Here is a 25,012-nt window from a genome sequence, read left to right as displayed (position 1 = left end):
GCAGCTTCAGTAGGTGGTTTCTGTATGATGTCATATTGGCTGCATCAGATGAACAGTGTGGAACGGATTCTGTTGGCGTGGTGATGGCTGACTGGACCTGAGGTGATGCCTGGGGCAAAGATGGCCACGGATAGACTGGACCCAACACATGCAGCTCTCTCCAGGATGGCTTGGTTGTTCCACACAAGGTCATGAAAATGGACTCAAACATATCACGTCACAGAGGAGTGACAAATGAGATCTCAGATTGGGAAGTTCCAGGTTACACAGAATCCATGCAACTAAGACTGAGCCAGTGGGCTGGATGCCTCAAGTCTGTGTGTCCTCTGTGGGGTAAAACGATCTTAATGATGTCTTATTTTTCCGTAGGTTCATCTGAAAACAATGAGAGAGAATTTTCTCTTGCTCCACTCAAGAGAGCAAAGAGGACTTTGTATCACGCTCTTTTGTATCTTCATCACTGCTCATTCCATGGTCCAAGCCATCACCATCTTGTGCCCAGATTTTTTTTTTTGCATCAGATTATTTTATATTTTTTGATAAATGTATCAATGTAAATAATACTGTAATCCATGTTCCCTTCTCCTCATGCCCTAGAAGCAATAATTACAATCATTTGAGGGTAATGATGCTTTTATATTTTAGTATGTATAAGTATCACAATATATATATCTATATATGTGTGATATTTATGACTTTTAATTGACATAAAATGATTTCAAAACTGTATAAAATGTTCTGCACTTTGGTAACTCAATATTATGTCTATGAGATCAAAGTGAATATATATAATTCTGGTTTATTCATTTTGATAGCTGTATAATATTCCATTGTTTGGATATGCTCATATGCAGTCTTCCTTTTCTGATAGATGTTGAGTTGCAATGTTTCAGTAAAAATCCTAGTATATGTCTTTTTGTATATTCTTTATAAATTCCCTTATGGTATAACCCCAAGGATAAATTTTAAGTCATAAGGCATACACATCTTCAAAGACAATATGTAATAATACCTGATAATAAATTGTCTTTCAGAGTAGTTATGGCAATTCTGCCAATTCTCCTTTTCTTTATTTGTCAATATCTCATTTTTTTTCCTTGATGTTGTTGTTGACTGAAAAAACACTGCACACCATAAAAGCAGTGAGTTTCAGTTTTATTGGGGGACCTTACTGAGAACTATAGCCCGGGAGATAGCCTCTCAGATTGCTCTGAATAGGTAGGGGAGGAGCCAGTATATATGTGATTTTTTTGGCTGGGAAAGACATGTAGTCAAGCATACATCGTGGTAAAAGATTACTAATCTAATCATAAAACCGAGATATCTCAAGTCAATGATCTTAGTATTTTCTATGTCTGGGAAGATGCAAGAATCTGGGGTCATTGACATTCTCCCTTAGATATGCATCTTAATTATCTACATCCAAAACACAGAAAGCTCCATCTTACTTTTCTCCTTCCGGAGTTCCCTTCCAGGTGTACTGTCGGTGGGCAACTGCAGTGGGTTGCAACTTAATCCTTATAGAACTGGAATGGTGGGGGGCAACATTCTTTGTTTACCTTGTAATGTCCAGTTTTGTCTATTAAGCCATATATGTAAATATATATATCTTATTAACTTAATTTCCCTTCTCTGATAGACCTAGTGGCAGGGCAGGAATAAAGACGCAGATGTAGAGAATGGACTTGAGGACAAGGGGGGGAAGGGGAGGCTGGGACGAAGTGAGAGAGTGGCATTGACATATATACACTACCAAATGTAAAATAGATAGCTAGTGGGAAGCTGCTGCAAAGCACAGAGAGATCAGCTCGATGCATTGTGACGACCTAGAGGGGTGGGATAGGGAGGGTGGGAGGGAGGCTCAAGAAGGAGAGGATATGGGGATATATGTATATGTATAGCTGATTCACTTTGTTGTACAGCAGAAACTAACACAACATTGTAAAGCAATTATACTCCAATAAAGATGTATAAAAAAATTTCCCTTCTTTTACAAAGTTATAACAGATGATAAAGTGGGAGATTTAGATCACTGGCTTATTATAAAAAGCTATAGTTCAGGAACAGTCAGATGGAAAAAATGCACAGGGCAGGGTGTGAGGAGAGAGTTTCCCTGCCCTCTCCAGGCACCTCCACATGCTCACCAACCCAGAAGTTCCTTGTGCCCAGATTTTGTGACAGTTTCCTAACTAATGTGTCCTGCTTCCAACCTTGCCTCTGCTACAGTCAGAGGGGTCCTTTAAAAATATGTCAGATCACGTCACTTTCTCGCTCAAAACATTCCAGTGTTTCCTCACGTCACCCAAAATACCAGCCAAAGTTCTCACCATGTCCCACAAAGGCTTAACTCATCAGACATCTCATCATGTGTTTGAGCTCGTCCCCCTCCAGCTTACTCCTTTCCAGCCTCACTACTGTCCCGGCCCTTTGATCATCCATCACTCCTTTGCCTCAGGGCACTTGTTCTCCTGCAGGCTCCTTCCCTCTTCTCCTCGAGCTCTTTGTTCCTTAGCACTTATAAACTGCTTCTATTATCTAATTTCCTTATTCATCGAGTTTATTGTCCATCTTCCCTACTGGAATGTAAACTCCACTTGGACTGTTGCTGTTCACTGCTGTATGCCCAGTACCTAGAACAGTGCTTGGAGCAGAGTGGATAAATATTGAATCAGTAAATGTTTACTGAATGAATGAATGCTCGGGGCTGCCCTTGTCCCTAAGGATAGTTAAGAGGCTTTTGCTTTCCAAGGTCTAGGCTCTCAGAAGCAAAAAGCTGTATCATCCAAAACGGAGAGGTTGAAGGAGTTGAAAGAAGAGGGCTGGGGGCTTCCCTGGTGGCACAGTGGTTAAGAATCTGCCTGCCAATGCAGGGGACACGGGTTTGAGCCCTGGTCCGGGAAGATCCCACATGCCGCGGAGCAACTAAGCCCGTGCACCACAGCTACTGAGCCTGTGCTCTAGAGCCCAAGAGCCACAACTACTGAGCCCACACGCCTAGAGCCCATGCTCTGCAACAAGAGAAGCCACCGCAATGAGAAGCCCGTGCACTGCAGCAAGAGTAGCCCCCGCTCACCACAACTAGAGAAAGCCCGTGCACAACAACGGAGACCCAACGCAGCCAAAAATAAATAAATAAAATAAATAAATTTGTTTAAAAGAATCTATTTGTTTTCATTTCAGGATGTTAATATCTATTTTAAAAAAAGAAAGAAGAGGGCTGAGTTCCCAGAGCCAGGAATTTATTTAATGACTGTATAAAATGACATAATACACTGGGGGCAGGTAAGCAATCTGTTGGCTCCTTCCAGACTGTGAACTGGAGAACAGAGAGAGGATTGGCCAGTTATAAGAGAGGGGAGGGCAGTTCAGACATGCAGAGAAATAGGTGTCATGAGAGATATAAATATGAGCTCCGCGAATGAGGAACAGCGATAACTTGGGGGGCGGCGTCCACTCCTAATGGCCTCTCTAGCCCCAGTCCACATGGACTCTCACGCTGCAACTTTTCTTCCTGTGGCTCTTGGACGAATAAAATATTGACTAGGCAAGGGTGTGGCAGCAGGAAGCTTCTGGGCGCGCAGGGACCAGCGGGCCTCTGGCTGATGTAGTTGGCATCAGGAAACACAGGCTGGGACCTCCCAGCCTCCCACACGAATCCACCAGGCCCAACTGCCTCGAAACCCAAGACAAATCAGGGCAAAGTTCTCTTTTCAGATCCACACAGAAGATCCGCTGGTGCAAATGCTGCTGGCTGCTATCAGCTGCTGTCTCCCGGCCCAGGCTCCTCACCCACGACTTCCTCTTGGGTGTATCAACACAAGCTGTTTTGGTCAGGATGGTTCTGACACAAGTATCTGGGTCACCACAGGGCTCTTTCCCCTTCTTCCCACCTGCCAGGAGGTTAGAAGGAGAAACTCCCCAGGAGAGGAGTTGGAGCCTCCGGGGAGAGGAGGTCACTAAGGCTACCACCCTATTCCAAGGCCCTTATGATCTCATGGCTAGGTGGACCGTGCATTCTATGGTTCTAGAAACTCTACCTGGGTTTTCCCTTTACCTGGAGGGAGGGTTGAGCTGAACACACCACAGGTAGGGATCTTCTAAGGATGGCACCCCTTGGGCATTCACCTGTAGTCCATGGGGCCCCCTGTTGTCCCTGATTGACCTCACTTCGAGGGCTCCATTTCCAGCATCTGGGTGTGGGGTTCATTTTTGTGGCCAACAGAGCATACAGTTCAGGGCCAGCAATCTGGGAATCAGTTCTGGGCCATATTGTCTTGCTATGTTGTGCCAGTGAATCTCTTCACCTCTCTGGGCCTTGGTTCCTTCTTCTGTACATCACCCAGACTTCCATAGGACTCACCAATCTGTGAGCTCAAATAGGATCATATTCGTCTTCATACCCCCATTTTGTTGCTTTATGACCCTCACCTGCTAGTACAAGATCTCCAGCTTCCTGCAAATATTCTGTGCTATTTCAGAAAGTCTCACATACCATTCCTTGGCATGTAAGCTGCTCCAGGCTTCATACCTTGGCTGCTATAGCCTAGATGATAGCCACTGTGTATAAGAAGGATCTCTACTCTCCTCTGACAGCTAAGACTTCATTCCTGGGTCAAGCTCATTGTTGTATGAGTCTCCCCCACCTTCAGGAAGCTCCTCTGCTCCCTCTTGAAAAGGTCTTCTATAGGGTCACCTCGGAAGTTTTCCGGGCATGCCCAGTCATTCTTGAACTTCCAAAGTGGCCAGAACCCAAGTTTGGCCTGCTTTGTGTACAACGAAGATATCAGTAACGCCTGCCTGATAAAATTTTTTCCAACAAGGAAAAATTTGTTAAAACAAGGAAAATGACTCCCTGCCATCACTCTACCTCAGTGGGAAAAAAGAAAACATTTCCCATCTTCTCACTGGGTGGCTTGAGTCCATCTAGAAAATAGGTCAAGAGAATTCCCTGGTGGTACAGTGGTTAGGACTCCGCGCCTTCACTCCTGTGGGTCCAGGTTTGATCTCTGGTTGGGGAACTAAGATCCCACAAGCCTTGCCGCACGGCCAAAAAAAAAGAAAAAAGAAAAACAGAAAAATAGAACCTGGAAGACTGGTTATTGTAGGATGTGTTTGCACTGTCTGAAGTGTTTGGGGGAATATCTAAATCATTAGGAAGGCCTCCTCCTAGGTCTCACGACCAATCAGACTCTCCTCAACCCCTTCTGCTGCCCCTCCTCCAGCTGAATATTCCTGAAGCTCCTTCAGGAACTATGGGCGACTCCCTTCAAGGCCTCAGATGACGCCCTATGAATTTGGAGGGTCTCGGCCAAATCTCACATTGTGGTAAGTAATAGGAGCCCATTTGAACTGGCTAAAATTAAAAGAATAAATTTGTTTAAAGGATATCACAAAACTCTTAGGGGAACCCCAAAACAACTGGGTCTTCTGGGTCGCTGGAGAGGGCACCCCATCTTCCCCCATTCTTCCCTTCCTCTCTGCAGGCCAGCATTCTCCGCATCTTCAACAAAGCTCAAAAAAGTTTGCACTTTATTGACCACCTCATCCCAACTTTATATATACTTAATCAAAAAGACCACGGGAAAAAAAAAAAAAAAAAAAAAAAAGACCACGGGGGCTAAGATCTCTGAATTTCCACACTCTTAGGAGGGAGAATCTGATTGACCCAGCTAGAGTCAAATGTCCACCCCACAGTAACCAGCTGAGGCCAAGGGAACAGAGTCACATCCTAAATATAAACCAGCATCTGGCCACCTCGTCCTCAATCCCTGGGTGGGGAAGTAGTCCTCAAGCAGAGGTTGCGGGGCTAGGGTGAGGCAGAAATCCCAAAAGTTCTTTGTTTCTTGGGGTAAATTTCAGTCTTACAACATAACTTGGCTCAAACTTTCTTTAGCCTCACGTCCCACTTTTTCTTCCTCAATCTCTCATCAGCCTATCCCACTTGTCTGAAATGTACGTTCCCCATCACCACGTGTCAAAATCTGCCCAAGATCTTCTCTAAGGCTTTAAAAAAATATAAATTTATTTATTTTATTTATTTATTTTTGGCTGCGTTGGGTCTTTGTTGCTGCGCACAGGTTTTCTCTAGTTGTGGCGAGTGGAGGCTACTCTTCGTTGCGGTGCGCGGGCTTCTCATTGTGGTGGCTTCTCTTTGTTGCGGAGCACGGGCTCTAGGAGCGTGGGCTTCAGTAGTTGTGGCTCGCAGTCTCTAGAGCGCAGGCTCAGTAGTTGTGGCGCATGATGGGCTTAGTTGCTCCGCGGCATGTGGGATCTTCCCAGATCAGGGCTCAAACCTATGTCCCCTGCATTGGCAGGCAGATTCTTAACCACTGCACCACCAGGGAAGCCTTTCTCTAAGGCTTCATGCCAACTTCTCCATGCCATCCTTATGATAGTTTCCACTAGAAGTGTAGTAAGAAAAATTTCAGATTTGAAAGATCTCCTGAATATCACCTAATTCAACCCTCCCTCGCCTCACACAAGTCCCTTATATATTACCTCCCACTAAATCTTCAGCCAGGTCCCACTCACACACCTCCAGAGCTGGGATGCTCACGACTTCTCAAAGAGATCCATTGTGTCTCCGGCATCTCTGCCTGTAGCAAAATGCTTTCTTGTATTACATACCAATTTGCCTTCCTGTGACTTCCATGCTTTAGACTTGGTTCTGCCCTGTGGAAATGCCTAGGACTAATCATTCCACCTTCCCACCCGGAAACTCCTCAGAAATTTGGATATGGCTCATGTCAACCCTTAGCCTTCTCTCTTCCAGGCTGAACATCCTCAGTTATGTCTAATATTCCCCATAAAACAGTCTCAAGTCCTCTGACCATCCCAGGAGGACCACGTTTCAACTACCCTCCTAAAATCTGGTGCCTCAAAATAAATACAACAGGGATATTCAAGGAAATCTTTAAATTAAAAAAAAAAAGGAAGAAAATAAATTAAATCTCCAACATAATAAGAATTTGGTTATATCGATTAAACAAATCGATTTTATACAATACTATTCAGCCTTTATCAAAATATGGTAGATTTACATATACTAGCATAGAAAGATTGTCATGGTAGAAAAAAAGCAAGTTACAGGGCACTGTGTGTTACATCTTATTTGTCTGCTAGGCAGGAAGTCTGTCTTTCTCAGCTTCTCTCTCTCCCATCTCTCTGCTTCTTAAACATTTTGTTTTTTAGTCTATATAAAACCAGTTGGGGGGAGGATAATGACTGAATTTTGCATAGTTATTTCTAAATTCTAGAGATGTCTTGAGTTATTTCTAGAATATAGAGGATAAGGTTTGGGGAATCTTTCATGCTGTGATTGTTATGTCTGTAATGTTTTTGTTTTTGTTTTTTGTAAAGAGCACATATTACTTTCATAATCAGAAAACAACAACAACACTAATAAAGGATTTGCAATGCTTTGGTGAGCTCCGAATATCAGGGTGTTGATCTATTTCCTCCTTCACATTCTTTTCATTTATTCATTCAGCCAACGCTCTCTAAGGCCTTCTCTGTGCCAGACCTGGTGCTGGGCCTTGGGCTCTTAGAGGCTAGTGAAGTGTGATTCCACCTGTGAGAAGCTCACAGATGTCAGAGAAAACCTAGCATGATAAATGCTAGAACAGAGGAAATCACAGAGCTGAGGGATCACAGTGGGGGGACTTCCTGGAGTCTTGAAGATAATAGTGTTTGTGGGCCATAAAGGGCTTTTGGGTGATTGAGAGCAGCCTGGCAAAGGCCTGGAGGCAGGGAGAGCTGTGCTGTCCTCCGTCCACCCCCTCCACCTTCTTCCCTCTAGTCCAAGCCACCACCATCCCTCACCATCCTCTGCAGCATTCTTCCCCTCCAGTCTATTTTCAACCTAGCAGCCAGAGTGATCTTTCAAAAACACAAAGGCAACCATGTCATCCTCCTGCTCAAAACTAATCTTGTGGCTTCCTCTTTCTATTAGGAGAAAAAGTCCAAAAATCCTCCGCATGACCCATCAGATCTTGCACTCAAGCCATCAGGAAATCTGTTGGTTTCAAAAAATACCCTGACTCTGATTGCCTCTTACCATCTTCACTGTAGCCACTGGTGCAAACCACCATTGTCTCTCTCCTGGGGTTTTGCAGGAGCCTTCTCACTGTTCCTCTGATTCCACCTCCCGAGCCCATCTGCCCTCACCTTAGGCAGAGTCATCATGTCAGTCCTCCAGTCTAAACCCTCCAATGGCTCTTATCTCACCCAGAGCCAAAGCTAAAGGCCTTATAGTGGCCCACAGGCCCTGCATATCAGGCCCTTCATTGCTCCTCTGACATCACCTCTTCCTGCCCTTCTCTCGTCCAGCCACTGGCCTCCTTATTCTTTCGCCATCGCATCAGCCTTGCTGTGTCTTGGGGCCTTTGCTCTGGGTGTTTCTCTGTTTGGAATGCTGTTCCCCCAGATGATCACATGACTCCCTCCCTCCTCATCTTCAAAGCCGCTCTGGTGATCTCTATCTCTGTCTCAGAATCCTCCATTCCCCGAGTTCTGCCCTTACCCCAAGTCTCTTTCTCTCTCTGGGTCTTATGGCAGGAGTTCACTCACTAGGGTTTCTCACATTTGCCTCAGATACAAAGATGAAACTTCCTGGCATTTGGGATGGTGGAAGGTGGTTAAGAGTGTGAGAGCTGTGGCCATGAGTGTCATTTCTCAAGTTTTCTGAGGCAGAGCCTGTTGCTAGAAACCCCATGAGGCAAGTCCAGGAGAGGTGGGAGCTGGGAACTAGGGCTGAACCTGGCCTGGGTCAGGTCCAAGGCAGGGACCACCAATAGGGACACTGACCTGGGTGTCAGGCCAGAGTGGTGGGGGCTCAGGCCGACGGGAAAAGTTTTGGACCTTTGGGGTTTGACTACAGACTAAAAACCATAACAAAGTTAGATTATGTCAATCCTACAATGACCTGTGAAGCCCTATGTCCTGTGCTACCTCCTCCCTACCCTGTGCCACATCTGTCTGACTTCATTTCCTTTAACACTCCCTACTCACTGTGCAGCAGTCACCCTGACCTCCTTGTTGTTCCTAGACCACCCCAGGCACACTCCTTCCTGCCCCAGGACCTTTAAACTTGCCAGTCTCTCTCCCTGAAACACTCTTTCCCAAATATCTGCATCCTTATTCCTCTCTTCAGTCAGGCCTTTATTTCAAAGTCACCTTATCAGTGAGGCTTTCCCTGACCACAATCACACAATATACACTCACATACAAGAATTCTTACCTCCCTCTCTCCAGACTTTATTTTTTCTCCTTAGTATCTATCCCTAACCAACAAAGGATTGCTCTTATCTAGTGCTATCTGTCTCTCCATTAACATGTCAGCTCCATGAGGACAGGGATTGCTGTCTGTTGCGTCCACTGATATAGCTCCAATATCCAGTGCAGTGGCTAGCACAAAGGAGGTCTTCTATACATATTTGTGAATGAACCCAGGGAGTGTCTCCAGCATCTATTACATGCCAGATATTTTTCAACCATTATTTTATTTCTTACTAGAAATAAATGGGATGATCCCATTTTTGTTTAAAAAAAAAAAAAAAAGGTGTATATAATGCACAGAGCACACACTATGTCGCTCCATACAGCCTGGAGGGAATGGCTGGGCGCCCCCTGGGGCTCATTGTGAGGTGGTGGCCCTCCATATAGCATGGCAAGAAAAATGTCTAAACTTAGCTCTGCTCCACTAAGGTGTCAATAGCAATTCTCTCTGGGAGGAGGGATTTCAAGTGATTTTAACTTTTTTCCTTTTTACTAAGTTGCATTTTGTGATTTTTCTACAATGACAAGACAATGATTTTGTAACAAGAAAAAATTTTAATGGAGAGTGTACTGAGCCTACTGAAGTATTTTCAGTGTACTGAAAATGTACTAAATGTATATTTTCAGGAATTCCCTGGTGGTCCAGTTGTTAGGACTCCGTGCTTCCACTGCAGGGGGCGCAGGTTCTGTCCCTGGCCGGGGAACTAAGATACCACATGCCTCAAGGTGCGGGGCAGGCCCCCTCCCCAAAAAAGTGTACTGAACCCTAAAGTGTAGTGTTATAATTCTGAATGATTATCATAATGGAAAAAAACCCCAAGGCTTTTGTTGTATGTGGAAATCAAATGGTGGTGGGTGAAGGGTGAGATAGGAGTAGGGGATTAAGAGGTACAAACTACTATGTATAAAATAAGTAAGCTACAGGATGTATTGTACAGCACAGGGAATATAGCCAATATTTTATAATAACTGTATTTTTAAAAATATTTATTTATTTATTTATTTTGGCTGCACCAGGTCTTAGTTGTGGCACACTGGATATTTGTAGCGGCGTGCAGGATCTTTAGTTGCAGCATGCATGAAGGATCTAGTTCCTCGACCAGGGATTGAACCTGGGCCCCCTGCATTGGGAGCACTGAGTCTTAGCCACTGCACCACTAAGGAAGTCCCTAAAATAACTTTAAATGGAGTAAATCTATGAAAGTTTTGAATCACAGTGCTGTACACTTGAAACTAATATCATATTGTAAGTCAACTATACCTCAGATTCTCTTATTCTTTAAAACCCCTCTTTCTTCTCCTTTGCCTGCTCTCCCAACCCCACCTCCAGGTTTTTACCTTTGCAATCTTTGACCCAAATGGTAAATGTAGTTCAATGAATCTCTCAGTGAAAAAATAAGAAAAAGATAAAAAGGATGCTTTCGAAAGCTCATGATGCGGTCACAAGGATCCACCCAGGTGGATGGCCTGCACAAAGGCACGTGAACTTGTCGTTCTGGCCCAGTAGGTTGGTCACTGGCCAAGGCAAATTCATGACTTTTTTTGCACTGGCCCGGGTGAACATTGCTCCCAGGTAGAAGTGACAGGGAGGGATATGGATGCAAATCTTCCCCCAAAAGAGTCCTGCTTCCTTGAGGGGTGTGGTAAGGGTTGTTAGTATTATCAAGGTGACCCCTGGAATGAGGGGTAGAGCACCAGCCTTCAGGTCAGACAGACTTGGGTTTGCAATTCCCACTAGGTTGATTCCCAGTTGGTGACTCTGTGCAAGACTCCTAAGCTATCAGGGACGTCAGTTTCTGCATCTGTAAAATGGAGATAAGAAAACCAACTTCCCGGGGCTGCTCTGAGGAGGAAATGAGGAGATAAATAAATGCAAAATGCTCAGTACCGGGGGGCTTCCCTGGTGGCGCAGTGGTTGGGAATCCACCTGCCAATGCAGGGGACACAGGTTCAAGCCCTGGTCTGGGAAGATCCCACATGCCACGGAGCAACTAGGCCCGTGAGCCACATTTACTGAGCCTGCGCGTCTGGAGCCTGTGCTCCACAACAAGAGAGGCCGCGATGGTGAGAGGCCTGCGCACCGCGATGAAGAGTGGCCCCCGCTTGCCACAACTAGAGAAAAAAAAGCCCTCGCACAGAAACAAAGACCCAACACAGTCAAAAATTTAAAATAATTAATTAATTAATTAATTTAAAAAAAAATGCTCAGCACCATCATATGGCTCATCATATGTGCTCAGCAAACTGTATTGTATAAAATGATGTATTCATTCAACAAATGCTATTGCCATGTAAAGTGCTAGGGTGGATGAAACAGAGCAGCCCCTGCTCTGTGGAGCTTACAGACTAGTGGAACAGATAGTCATGGTGTGATCACATGAATAAAGAATTACAATTGCGCTAAATACTGAGAAGGAAAAGTCCAAAGAACTAAGAGAGCATATAACCAGGGGCACCTGATCTAGCCACTTTTTAACCCAGAAGAGGTGACTACAGACGAAATAGAATGTTTTTGTTTTTCCCTTAATGATAAGAGAATCCTTCACATGTACAATATGCTGAACGTTTTGCAAAGAACTTTTCGTAGATGAGATTTTCATATGATCCGAAGCAGAGATGATGACCCTCGTTTTACAGAAGTGGAAACTAAGGTGTAGAGAGGTTATATAACTTCCTTAAGGCCAGACAGCTCATTGATAGCACACCCAGAGATCAGACAAAACCCAGAAGTCCTTTGCTTCCACATCTATTGTTTTTTCAGTATATCATTTTTTTAAAATTCTGAAATACAGCATACTTTCTTCTTTTTAAAATGTTGAAATATAGTTTACTTACAAAAAGCATGGGGAAATATATGTGTATGGTTTAAGGAATACCTATGAAACTACCACCCAGCCCAAGGAACAGAATTTAACATAGCTCAGAAGTCCCCTTATATACCCTTCCCCAGAAGTAACTCCTATGCTAAATATTGTTAATCATTAATTCTCTTACCTTTTAAAAGAGTTTTTATCATTTATGCATCTCAGTGATATATTATTGCTTATTTATAAATGGCATCTTAGTTTATGTTTTCTATAGCTCGCTTCTTACTCCCAACGTTTTGTTTTTGAGATTATTCATGTTGATGATGCCTATATCTCACTTTTACAAATAAATAATATTCCATTGTGTGATTACACCACAATTTATTTGTGCACTCCCCTGCTAACAGACATTTGGATCATTTCCAGTGTTTTACTGTTATAGCTCTTCTTTTTCCTTTGGGAGATAAATGAATTTGTTTTTATAAAAAACTTTTGTAGATGTTATAAGTTTTGTGAATTTAAAGTCCAGTCCCTACACCCACATTATCAGTACTGTATGATAGTAGGTTCTATCATTTATTTTGAGTTTACCATCAGTCAGGAACTGTGTTAGAGATTTACACACATTTAAAAAATTTAATTCTCTTAACATTCCTATTTGATATGTATTATTATCTTCAGGTGAAAGGACTACTTTTTTAGGCAATGAAACTGAGGTCCCTAGAGGTTAGACAATTAGCCTAAGGTCATTAGGAGAGCCAAGATTGCAACTCGGTCTAATTCTAACGTTCCGGTTCTTTCCAATTCACTCCAGGACTTAATACCGTATTGTGCAGTAATAAAAACCAAATGTAATGATGAACTATACTATCTATAAGTATCTACTCTATTTTTTATATTTGTGATTGTGGTAAAACACACATAACATAAAATTGACCATCTTAACCACTTTTAAGTGTACAGTTCAGTAGTGTTAAGCACATTCACATTGTTGTGCAATCATCTCCAGAGCTCTTACAGCCATTCTTGAACATATCACCTGGGGCACACGTGCAGGAGTTTTCTCCAGGACATGTCCTATGGGTGGAATTCCATGGGTTTGCATGTGTCCAACTTTATCAGTTAAGGCCAAACTTTTTTCCAAAACGTTTGCACCAATTTATACTCCCATAGGCAATTACTTTTTTTTCAAGTATGCATTACATTCAAATGTTTAAAAAAATTATTTTAAGTTCCAATGTTAAAAGAACAAAAAGACAATACAATGAAAAAGTCTCCTGTCCCCTAACCACCTCATTCTCTCCCCAGAGGCAATCAAAATTACTTATTACTTATTACTCATATAATTATTATTATAAGGTCTTTATGAGAATTAAATTAGTTAATATATGTAAAGTATTTAGAATCCTGCCTATTAGAACTGCAACTACTATCAGGATAATCACATCGATGTTTTCTCATTCTTTTTTACAGTTGCCTGATAGTCTATTACATAAATGTATCACTATTTTAATCATAATTGATAAACATTTAAGTTGTTCCTGTATGTTTATAGCACAGCAGTAAATAACTATTATTTCCCACTCACATAGGTGAGTACATCTAAAGGATAAAGTTCGGGAACTGGAACTGCTGGGTCAAAGGTATTTAGCACAGTTCTAATTTTAATGGATATTGGCAAACTGCCCTTCATGAATACATCACAGATTCTCATATATATTAACTTAAAGAGATAGAAACTTTGGAATAGAATAAACCTAGGTAAGCTACTTTTTGTTCAGATGAGTCAGCTGATGCACGGGAGAGGGAAAATGACTGGCACAGGCAGTTAGTAGTGGAAACAGCACCAGAACCCATGCAGATGTCTGGACTTGGAGTCTTAAATGCTTTGAAGTCCATGTTAACATTTCATTATTTTGATGCTGCGGCTTGCTTATATAATGGTAGTAACTTAATAACTAATTTCTCACTATTCTTTACGATTTTTTCCCTGGGCTATTTTCCTACCCTGGATTGATCATGCGCGCTATCTTGGACAATTCTGACCGGCTTGAGGTTTGCCAAGTGACCCATCTGCCCCCGTCTTCGAAAATGCTGGATTTGATAAACTGCCTCTAGGGAAACAGAGCTCCGCCAGCCACTCCCAAGAGATCGTTTAAATTACATCAAGGGAAATGAACCAAGGTATTTGTTCTGTAATCTCTCCGAGGTCAATTTCCCAAGCTGGTGGTTGATTAGTAATACATCTTTTAGACCAAAGGAAGCCCGCCTCTCGAGTCATCATTGGCTGGTACGGCTGTCAATCACCAGGGGTATAAATAAGGGATGCCGGCGGCTCCTCCTCCCGGACGGCCAGGAGCGCGTGGGGTGGCTGCAGTCAGGCTGCGCGAGTCGTGCCGGGGAGGCGCTCTGCGGTAATATCTGACTGTTACTCCTTAATAACTGGAGTGGAAAGTAAAAGGGACCTCTGCTCCTCTCTCCTCTTTTCCCCTCCCTGCCGGGCAGGCGTGATGGCGGAAGCCGCGGCGACGGGCGCCGGCGGAGAGGCGATGGCGGCGGTGGCGGCGGGGGAAGGCTCCTCGGGCCCGACAGGCTTGCCTCTAGGCCGGGGCTTCTCGAGCTACCGGCCTTTCGAGCCCCAGGCGTTGGGCCTCAGCCCGAGCTGGCGGCTGACCGGCTTCTCCGGCATGAAGGGCTGAGGCTGCAAGGTCCCGCAGGAGACGCTGCTCAAACTCCTGGCGGGACTGACGCGGCCGGAGGTGCGGCCTCCGCCGGGCCGGGGCCTGGTCGGAGGCCGTGAAGAGACGGCCCAGGAAGCCGGCCTGCCGGTTAGGGCGGAACCCAGCCCAACCTTACCAACCCTCGGCATTGGGATGGACTCCTGCGTCATACCCCTGAGGCACGGGGGCCTGTCCCTGGTGCAGACCACCGACTTCTTTTACCCCTTGGTGGAAGATCCCTACATGATGGGGCGCATAGCTTGTGCCAACGTGCTGAGTGATCTCTACGCCATGGGCATTACTGAATGTGACAACATGTTGATGCTACTCAGCGTCAGCCAGAGTATGACTGAGGAGGAACGAGAAAAGATAACACCACTCATGGTCAAAGGCTTTCGGGATGCTGCAGAGGAAGGAGGGACTGCAGTGACTGGTGGGCAAACGGTGGTAAACCCTTGGATTATCGTCGGCGGAGTTGCCACTGTGGTGTGTCAACCAAATGAATTCATAATGCCTGACAGTGCCGTTGTTGGGGATGTGCTTGTGTTAACCAAACCCTTAGGAACCCAAGTTGCTGTCAATGCCCACCAATGGCTGGATAATCCTGAAAGATGGAATAAAATAAAGATGGTGGTCTCCAGAGAAGAGGTAGAGCTGGCCTATCAGGAAGCCATGTTCAACATGGCTACCCTAAACAGAATTGCTGCTGGATTAATGCACACGTTTAATGCCCATGCAGCCACAGATATCACAGGCTTTGGCATTCTGGGTCACTCTCAGAACCTTGCAAAACAACAAAGAAATGAGGTGTCCTTTGTCATTCATAATCTGCCAATCATTGCCAAGATGGCTGCTATCAGCAAGGCCAGCGGGCGCTTCGGGCTCCTTCAAGGAACCTCAGCAGAAACTTCTGGGGGGTTACTGATTTGTCTGCCAAGAGAACAGGCAGCTCGCTTTTGTTCGGAAATCAAATCTTCAAAGTATGGAGAGGGCCACCAAGCCTGGATCGTCGGCATTGTGGAAAAGGGAAACCGGACAGCCCGGATCATTGACAAGCCTCGAGTTATTGAGGTCCTGCCCCGTGGAGCCTCTGCTACTGCTCTTGCTCCTGAGAATTCCAGTACCTCCTCTGAGCCTAGCTTGTGAGATGGAATAGGGGAAGTTGTTTGGACTGTAGAGCCTTTGTACAGAATCATGGACAATTCTCAAGAGTTGATTTTAGGAAATTTCCAAAGAAGGCTGCCTGCATAATAGTTCCAGCTGTCCTTTCTAGGTGATTTGAATCAGCCCATCAAAAGCTGCACATTCCAAGGCCAGAAGTAACATTTTGGACTTTCGGGGGGTAGGTTTATTAATCTCTTGAGTGGAAAAAGAGCAGAAAACCCTCTGTTTCCTCTTTCCAAGAGCAAGATGAGGCTACTCAGGTTTGAGAGATTTTTCTGGGCACAGGGTTCATTGATTTCTGCCCAGGGAGTGAGATTATTTAAAATTACATAGACACCAAAAATAAGTTGCAAAAAGAAAAACATTTAGATCAGAAGCAAATAAGTTTGGACCAGTACTGTTGATAAATCTAAATTGTTAAGGGAGATTAAAATGCAATGTCAAATTCTTATTAGATTACTCTGAAATACTGGCTCTTTCCTACTCTGGACAAGAATTGAGCAGCTTGTCCAATGACTGGGAAAGGAGGACCTCCAACCACCTTACTTGGTCTCTGTTAATGACGTCTCTCCCTCTAAACCCCTTTAAGGACTGGGAGAGGCAGAGCAAGCCCCAGAGCCCAGGCCTTGGTGGACATTAAGATGTTAAATTCTTGTGCTGAAAATTCCTGGTGATTTAATCAATAAAGTGATTTCTAGTGAAATAAAGAGGATTTTGTTGAAAAATTCTTCTGGCTAATGTTTGTACCCTTGGAATTCTGAATCTTTTACAGTCTTATAAAATGAACCAGCTGATACATTTAGCGTTGACAGTAAAGGACTCAAGAACAGGCATAAATCCCAAGGACTAGAGGGTGGGAGAGGAAATAGGTAAAGAAAGGTGTCAACAAATCTTGGAACATGGAAAGTGGGTGGAAGAGGGGTAACTGACTTAGAAGAACAGAGGAAGCTGAAGCATAAATGCCTTCAGAGTTGGGGAACACTAACAGGAAGCAAAGAGATATGCTCCGAATGTACTAAGGAAGGTGGGGTCAAAGGGTGGGGATGAAAACGGAGATACTGGTTAAAAATTTATGCACAGGGCAATTAGGTCTTTGCAGTTCTCAATCCTCTCCCCCGTGTCATACAACCAGCTGACTGCCTCTCACCTGTGTAGGTAAACGGAGGTTTGTTTTCTGGAAAATGTGAATTAAAAAAATACTGTAAAGTCAGGGGCACCAGGCAGAGCAGAGGACAGGGAGCCTCACCAAAAACAAGAATAAAGACAAAAATGAGATTGCCCAGCCCCCTCCCTCAGCTTAGGTATTAGAAACACTGTCCAGGAAGCTTATACCGCCCCTGCCTGGCGCAGGTGGAAGATACTCCTCTGGAGAATATAAACCTGTCCAGAAAAAAGACCTATAAATACAAACATTTAGGGAGTCCCCGGTGAAAATCCCTGTACTGGGAAGCCTCCCAGTTGAAAAGCTTCACTCAAGCACATTCTTTTTAATGCCTCATTCTCAAATATGAGCAGGCAAGGATCACCAGATATTTGAGGCAAGCCTCCAACTTGAAAGAAGTCAAAGCAAACTCAAGAAAGAGACAATACAGGGAGCAAAAGAAAAAATAGAGCAGAAATAAAAGAAGATAAAGTATCCATTAAAAGATAATAAGAGAGCAAAGCACTTAGAATATAAAAATATAGCTAAAATCTTAAAATTCAGTAGAAGATTTAGAAGGTAAAGTTGACATTTATCAGAAAGGAGACAAACAAAAAGATGCGCAATAGACGGAAAAAAAAGTAGGAAAATCAGAGATGAGCCAGGCGGTTCAACACCTGAGAAAAGTCCCAGAAAGATGTAATGAAGCAGATGGAAGAAAGAAAACGATCAAAAAATAATACAAGAAAGTTTTCTAAAGTTTAAAATTGCGACTGTCACATGCCTTTTGAATTCCCAGCACTGTGAGTGGAAAAAGGCCTACATTCATTTTATTGTTAAATTTTAAAATGCCAGGGATAAAGAGACCCTAATAATAACAATAGCAAATTCTTACCTGGTACATACTCTTTGCCAGGCACTGTTCTAAGTGCTTTTATATGTATTAACTCCTGTAAACTTCCAACCACCCCATTTCGCAAATGAGGAAGCTGAGGTGCAGGGCGATTGAGAAATTAGTCCAAGGTTGCCCTGGCAGTCTCCTAAACAGCCTGGTTCCAAAGTCCATGCTTCTAATCATTGTGCTCTCCTGAATCTTCTGGGGGGAGGGGAAGATCGCAAACAAAGGTTTGGTATCAGACTTCTCAACAGTGAATTGGAAGCTAAAAGACAATAAAGCAATGCTTTCAAAATTTTGAGGGTAAATGATCTTCTCTGTAATTCTATGTTTAGCTACATTTTTCAAACAAATAGTATAAGGATATTTTTTAGACATGGAAGGTATCAACGTGGTTTCATCCCATTCACTCTCTCAAGAAACTACTGGAAGATGTGCTCCAGCAAAACAAGGGAACAAACGGAGAAAGAGAAAAACATGGGGTCCAGGAAACCCAACCCAGCACAGGTGGAAGGTGAAGGGAGCTCTCAAGGTAATAGCGGTCCAGCAGGCATAGAGAAGAACCAGCCCATGCTGGAGCAGAAGCCTGGAAGGCTTCCAGGAAAAGGAAAATGGAACTGATAGAGTATTGGTATGTTTAATTGTGTGATAAATTGTATTGGAAGGTTATCAGAAGATGTAAATAGAATTAGTGATAATTACATAGAAAATTAGCCAAAAAAAAAAAAAAAAAAGAATGAGGCTGTTATCAACTCCAGCCAAAAATAAAACCTTGAAAGATAAACGAAATGTAATCTAACAACAACAACAAATAAATAATAAATAGATAAATTCAATCAGGTTTTCTCCTGCTCAGAGCTCAAAGCTCTCAAATAGCTTTCCACAAAATCCCTGCTTCATCTTGTGACACTTTATCTCACGGCACTCTCCCTACCTCTCTCACGAAACTCTAGCCCATTAGCCTTTCCATGGTGCTTCAAACAAATCAAGATCCTTTGTTCTCCGTCTGGAACCTCACCTCTATGCAGCTGGCTCACTCTTAGTCCTAATTCAGCTCAAATAAAACCTCTTCATAAAAGCCCTCTCTGACCTCAGCCAACACCCAGCTACTCTCCCAACTCATCACCGTATTTATTGGCTTCATAGCTTTTATCCTAATCTGTAATTATCTTGAAATTTTCTTAGTTTACTTTATAATTGTCCCTTTCTGCTTGTATGTAAGCTCCAGGATGGCAGAGGATGTTCTGTATCCCAGCACTGGAACAGTGTCTGGCCCACAGTTAGTGTTCAGAATAGTCTGGCCCACAATTAGTGTTCAGAATATACTGAATCAATGATTGAGTGAGGTATACACTGGGGACCCCAGCACCCTCTGTTTTCACACTTTCCTTGCTCTTGGTGTCTCCTAGTGGTGGAAGTTGGTACCACCAATCTCTTAAGACAAGGCTTTGGAGAAGAAATTTGGGCCTTGGTTCTGCTTATCAGTTTACACAGCTCTCTAACTGGTTTATTTTCTTGCTTGGGGTGGGCAGTAGAAAAGGGCAGGAAAATGATGCTTCCCTGGCCTGGGTCCTCTTAGTTAACCTAGAAAGGGTTAGGGGTTGGAAGCAAGGTAGGCATCCAACTATTCCTTGGGGAGGGGCTGGGCAGCAAAACGGAGGTAGCAGGTAGTGGAGGTGACAGGCCTCGGGTGGAAATCAGAACAGAATCACAGGTATAAACAGAGGTAAGAAAGGTGATGGAGGAAAAGAAAGAGGAAGAAAAGGAAAAGGGAGCCAAAGGAAGAAAAGAGAAAGGAGAGGAAATTGAAGGTAGAGAAAGAGAGAGAGGAAGATGAAAAGAAAGGACAGAAGGGCAGAAGGAAAGGCAGTGGCAAGGTGACCTCAGCAGATACTCAAGCACATGTGAGCTGCCTCCTTTACTCCTTTGTGGGGAGACGTCTTTCAGTTGCTGAAGAGCACTGGGGAGTGCTGGTGAGCTTCAGCCTTCGCCTTTCTGGGTGATCTCAGACAAGTCTCCTGACCTCTCTGGGTCTCAGTTTCCTCATCTGTAAAATAGGTGCAGCCATACCCACCTATGGCAGGCAAGTCATGGAGAGGATCCCATGAGACCTGCTCCTCTAAATATTTATTAGATCGACTCAAATACCAGGTCCCAGGGAAACAAAAGCCGGACACTGCTTTTGTTCTCCAGGAGACCCGGTCTAGGGGGAGATCTAGAACAGGAACACCAATCGGCCCCAAATTAAGGCAAGAAGTGGTAAGTGCCACGAGAATGAGAGTGGATGAAGTGCTTTATAAAACCAAATTATGTCCTGGGAATTCCCTGGCGGTCCAGTGGTTAGGACTCCGTGCTTTCACTGACGAGGGCGCGGGGTCAATCCCTGGTCGGGAACTAACATGGCCAAAAATAAATAAATAATAAAATAAAATAAAACCAAATTATGTCCTTTTGGAGGAAGTTTAGGAAGGCTTCCCAGAGGAGGTGGCTTTGAAGCAAGGCTCTACAGGATGGGTGGAATTTGGATTTGGCTATGCAGAGAAGGGGGATGGGCATTGCAGATGGAGGGAACCATGTGAGCAAAGGCAGGGAGAGTGGGGAACACCTGCTCAGCATGTGTGTAGTGGGATACAGCTGGATAAGTAGGTTGGGGAAGGACTTCTAAGGGTGCTGGGGACTCCCTGGCCTGACTGAGCTAGGCTAGAGGTTCCTAAAAGCCTCTGTCATGACTCCTCCTGAAAAATTTAAGAAGAAATATTTTTAATTATAGCAGCACCCTTTCTCCTGTCCCTCAGTTCAAAACCAACAAGGCCTATGGATCTACCTCGAATAAGAACAGCACTGCAGCAGATTCTCGGGATCCAGCCATGAACAAAATACATATTGTCCTGGTCCTCCTAGCACACATGTGGAGGGTCCTTGGAGGTCACCTAGGACAGACCCCCATTATATAGAGAAATTGAGGCTCAGAGAAGAGAAACAATCTTCCCAAGAGCATTGGTAGATAGGTTCCCAATCACCTGACTCCTAGTTTCCCATCACATTCTGTTGTCTCTGGGACCTCCAACTGGCCCAGGTTCCCCCACCCTAATACCATTTACCCAGCTTATGGGCTTCTGTTATTTTGTTCTCCAGCTGCTGTTGACACTTCTACTCCAGGGTTTCCCAAAGAGCCTTACTGGAACCAGTTGCATCTGTTTGGCTGTAGTGGGGAAGGTGGCCAAACTCTTGAGTACCAGAAGGGCATATGTGTGCATTTACACATTTGCCTGTTCCAGCCCGTCCACCCTGTCATTAAACATTTATTAGCCTGCACTGGGGAAACACCTCTGGTTTGAAAAGACTAGGGCACCTAGTCTCTGGGGGTTGGTTAGGCTTCTAAAGGGCTAATCACAAATGTGGACCAAAAAGCAAGACCAAGTACACTGAGGCCCTGACTAAAGCAGAGAAGTCTTGTTGCCTAGATATGACTGAGGAGAATGGAGAAAACTAACAGGATGTGGGGTGAAGGTTCAGGAAGAGCCTGGGATGAGAAGTCTAGATGATGGGGCCAATCATATGTTCATGACTGTTCCTTCTCCCTCGTGAGGGTCTCCCCCGCCCCCACCCCCAACTCTGTGCCATGCTGATGCTGAGTTTGGTTGGTCTTTAGAGGATGATGCCGTTGGAGCAAAGAACTTGGATATCCCTGCAGGATGCTTTGCAAGAGCTTTACAGCTCAGCCAGGGAATCTCCTAGGGGAGATGGGCAGAGGCAGTCTCAGAGAGAGCGCTTCCTCCTTCAGGTCAGTCTCAAAGGACCATCTGACCTGGGAACTCTAGAAGTCCTGGAAACCTGACTCTTCAAAAATCTGAGATGCAGAGGACTCCTGAGAAAACTGCTCTCCAAGTGGTGTTTTATATTCCAGTAAGAGTTTGGGTTCTGGTCTGGAGAAGCTTAGCAAACACCAGGGAAGGTGCTAGGGGTGGTACTTGGCTCCTGAAACTTTCAGTACCCAGATCCATAAGGCAGTTCAATGCTCGGAACTTCAGACCTGTCTGTCCACCTGCCTGCTGGACATCATCTGGATGTTCTAGAGTCATCTCGGACTCAACGTGTTCCAAACTAAAATTCGTTATCTTCCCTCCTACCCCAGCTCCCAGGTCTTCTGTGTCCTCATTTCAGCAAATGACAAAACTATCCATCCATTTACTCAAGCCAGAAACCAAGGAGTTACCCAGGACTCCCTCTTATCTCCCACACCCTATATCCAATTTCCATGTTGCCTAATCTAGCAAATTCTGTGCTCTCATTTTACCCAGCAGCTCAGCCGCATCAGATGTCCACTCGTTCTGGAACACTTTCCTCTCTTAGGCTCCGTAACTTCACACTCTGTCAATTTTTCTCCTACCTCACCTTTCTCTTCTGCTCAACTGCCAAATGTTGGAGTACCCCAAATCTTGGTCTCGTCTACCTAGATTCTTGTACTAGTTATTCTTCTCCAATTCCCTGACTTTAGGTACTGTTTAAATGACTGAGACTACCAAATCTGAATCTCTAGCCCTGATCTCTCCTCTAAACCTTAGGCTCATAAATCCACCTGCCAATTCGATATGCACCTTCAACTTGCTTTGTCCTAAAACACTCTTCTGATGCCTCGTGTGTTCAATCCTGAACCTCATCTTCCACATCCCAGTATAAGTCACCATCCATCCACCAAGTTGCTCAACACTCAAAACCTGTAAGCCATGCTTGATTCTACCCTTTCTCCCATCTCACTAGTTCAAAACCACCAAAGCCTATAGATCTCTCTCCAAAATATGCATCCACCTCTCTTCATCTTCACCGGCTATTAGCAGCCCAAGGCACCAACATCTGTTGCTGGAAAACTGCAGTAACTCATCTCTCTGCTTCTACTCTTGCCCTCTTCAGTTCATTCTTTTTTCTTTTTTTAAATATAAGGTCAAATTACATAGAATGCTACTCTTTTTTTAAAAAATATTTATTTATTTATTTGGTTGCACCGGGTCTTAGTTGTGGCAGGCGGGTTCCTTAGTTGCAGCACGTGGGATGGAACCCGGGCCCCCTGCATTGGGAGCGTGGAGTCTTATCCACTACGCCACCAGGGAAGTCCCCCCTTCAGTTCATTCTTAACACAGCAGTCAGAGGGCTCAGAAATACAACACATGATCATACGGCTCCCCTGCCTAAAATCCTCCAAAGGGGTCCCGTAATAGTTAAAATCCAAAATAAAATAAAATATGAAATAAAATCCATGGTTGATTGATCTGATCTAGCCTCTTTTTACTTCTCCAACACCATATCCCACCATTCTCCCCCTTGCTCACTGCATTCCTGCCACGCTGGAATTTTTTTTGCCTTTAGAACATGCCAAGCCTTTCCTGCTTTAAGCACTGGTGTTCTCTCTACCTAGTACTCTTGATTTTTCCCCTTGACTTTTACTCAGCTTAAATATCACTTTCTCAAAGACGGGTAACAACAACAAAAAAACCCAAAACAAACAACAAAAAACCCTAAAAGTGGCTTGACCAATAAAGCAATTAAAAAAAAATATTTTATTTATTTATTTATTTGGTTGTGCCGGGTCTTAGTTGTGGCGTGCAGGATCTTCAGTTGCAGCATGCGGGATCTAGTTCCCTGACCAGGGATTGAAGCCGGGTCCCCTGCACTGGGAGCATGGAGTCTTAACCACTGGACCACCAGGGAAGTCCCCCTATAAAGGGATTTATTATCTTATATAACCAGAGTCCTAAATCAGGGCATCTCTGTAACTTGTAAAAGTAAGTGGTTCAGCAATGTTATCAAGGATCCAGGTCCTTTCTGTCTTGCTACCTACCAGTCCCAGATTCTTTTTTCATCATACTTATCACCATTTGAGACGATATGACGTAGGGGTTAACACAGACTCTGAAGCCAAACTGCCTGAATTTGAAACCTGGCTACCATTTTACTAGGTGTTGAGTTAAACTACTCAATCTCTCAGTTTCCGTATCTCTAAAATGCGGATGATTATTATAGTATTACCTACCTCAGAGGGTTGACTTGAGGATTGAATGAGTTGCTGTGAGGATTAAATATGTAAAATGCTTAAGCAACCTAAATGCCCATTGACAAGACAAATGGATAAGGAAGATGTGGTACATATACACAATGGAATATTACTCAGCCATAAAAAGGAACGAAATTGGGTCATTTGTAGAGACCTGGATGGACCTAGAGACTGTCATACAGAGCGAAGTAAGTCAGAAAGAGAAAAACAAATATCGTATGTTAATGCATATATGTGCAATCTAGAAAAATGGTACAGACGAACTGGTTTGCAAGGCAGAAATAGAGACACAGATGTAGAGAACAAACGTATGGACACCAAGGGGGGAAAGCGGCGCGGGGGTGGGGTATGAATTGGGAGATTGGAATTGACGCATATACACTAATATGTAAAAAATAAGTAATAAGAACTTGCTGTATAAAAAAAATAAATAAAAATTAAAAAATATAGATTTTTTTGATTTTTTGCTATAGATTTAGCAGGGTCTCCAAAAAATAAATAAATATGTAAAATGCTTGAAACAGCTACCCTACTTCTAGTTCATTCCTCAGGCTCAGCTGTATCCTGGAGACATTCCTGTATCCTTTTAATAAATTCCCCTTTCTCGTTTAAACCCTTCATTGCTGGGGTTCTCCACGGGGTTCCCCGCCATCATTTTGCTTTGGCGCCATCTGGCGCCCAAAAGAGAAGTGATGCGCCTGCGTTCTCCACTGTCTGCCTTTTGTCTCTTCCCTTGGTCGAATCCGGTACCTATACCTTTAAGATGCTTGGTCAAGACTGAAGAATTCGGGGGCCGGGGCCAAGGAACGCAAGCATGAAGTCCTCTTAGGTTGGTCCCGTCCGGGTAAGGGGCGGGCTGTAGCAAACTCCACGTTAGAAATTGGTCCTTCTTTCGGCTCCGCCCCCGTGAAGCAATCATGAACGCCTGTGATTGGTCAGGCGCTCTGGAGGCGGGGGCTC

General features: G+C 44.1%; 1 protein-coding gene across 1 annotated transcript; it reads left to right on the top strand.

Annotated features, from left to right (window-relative positions):
• The first annotated feature begins 14,439 nt into the window (after positions 1-14,439).
• SEPHS2 (selenophosphate synthetase 2) lies at positions 14,440-16,692 on the top strand. The gene has a single exon (XM_059896028.1). It carries the CDS (start codon positions 14,594-14,596, stop codon positions 15,947-15,949), a length of 1,356 nt encoding a protein of 451 aa, XP_059752011.1. The 5' UTR covers positions 14,440-14,593; the 3' UTR covers positions 15,950-16,692.
• Positions 16,693-25,012: the final 8,320 nt, after the last annotated feature.

This window comes from Balaenoptera ricei, chromosome 15 (assembly GCF_028023285.1).
Source record: "Balaenoptera ricei isolate mBalRic1 chromosome 15, mBalRic1.hap2, whole genome shotgun sequence".
Taxonomy (NCBI): Eukaryota; Metazoa; Chordata; class Mammalia; order Artiodactyla; family Balaenopteridae; genus Balaenoptera; species Balaenoptera ricei.
This window is presented reverse-complemented; position numbering and strand designations above follow the sequence as displayed.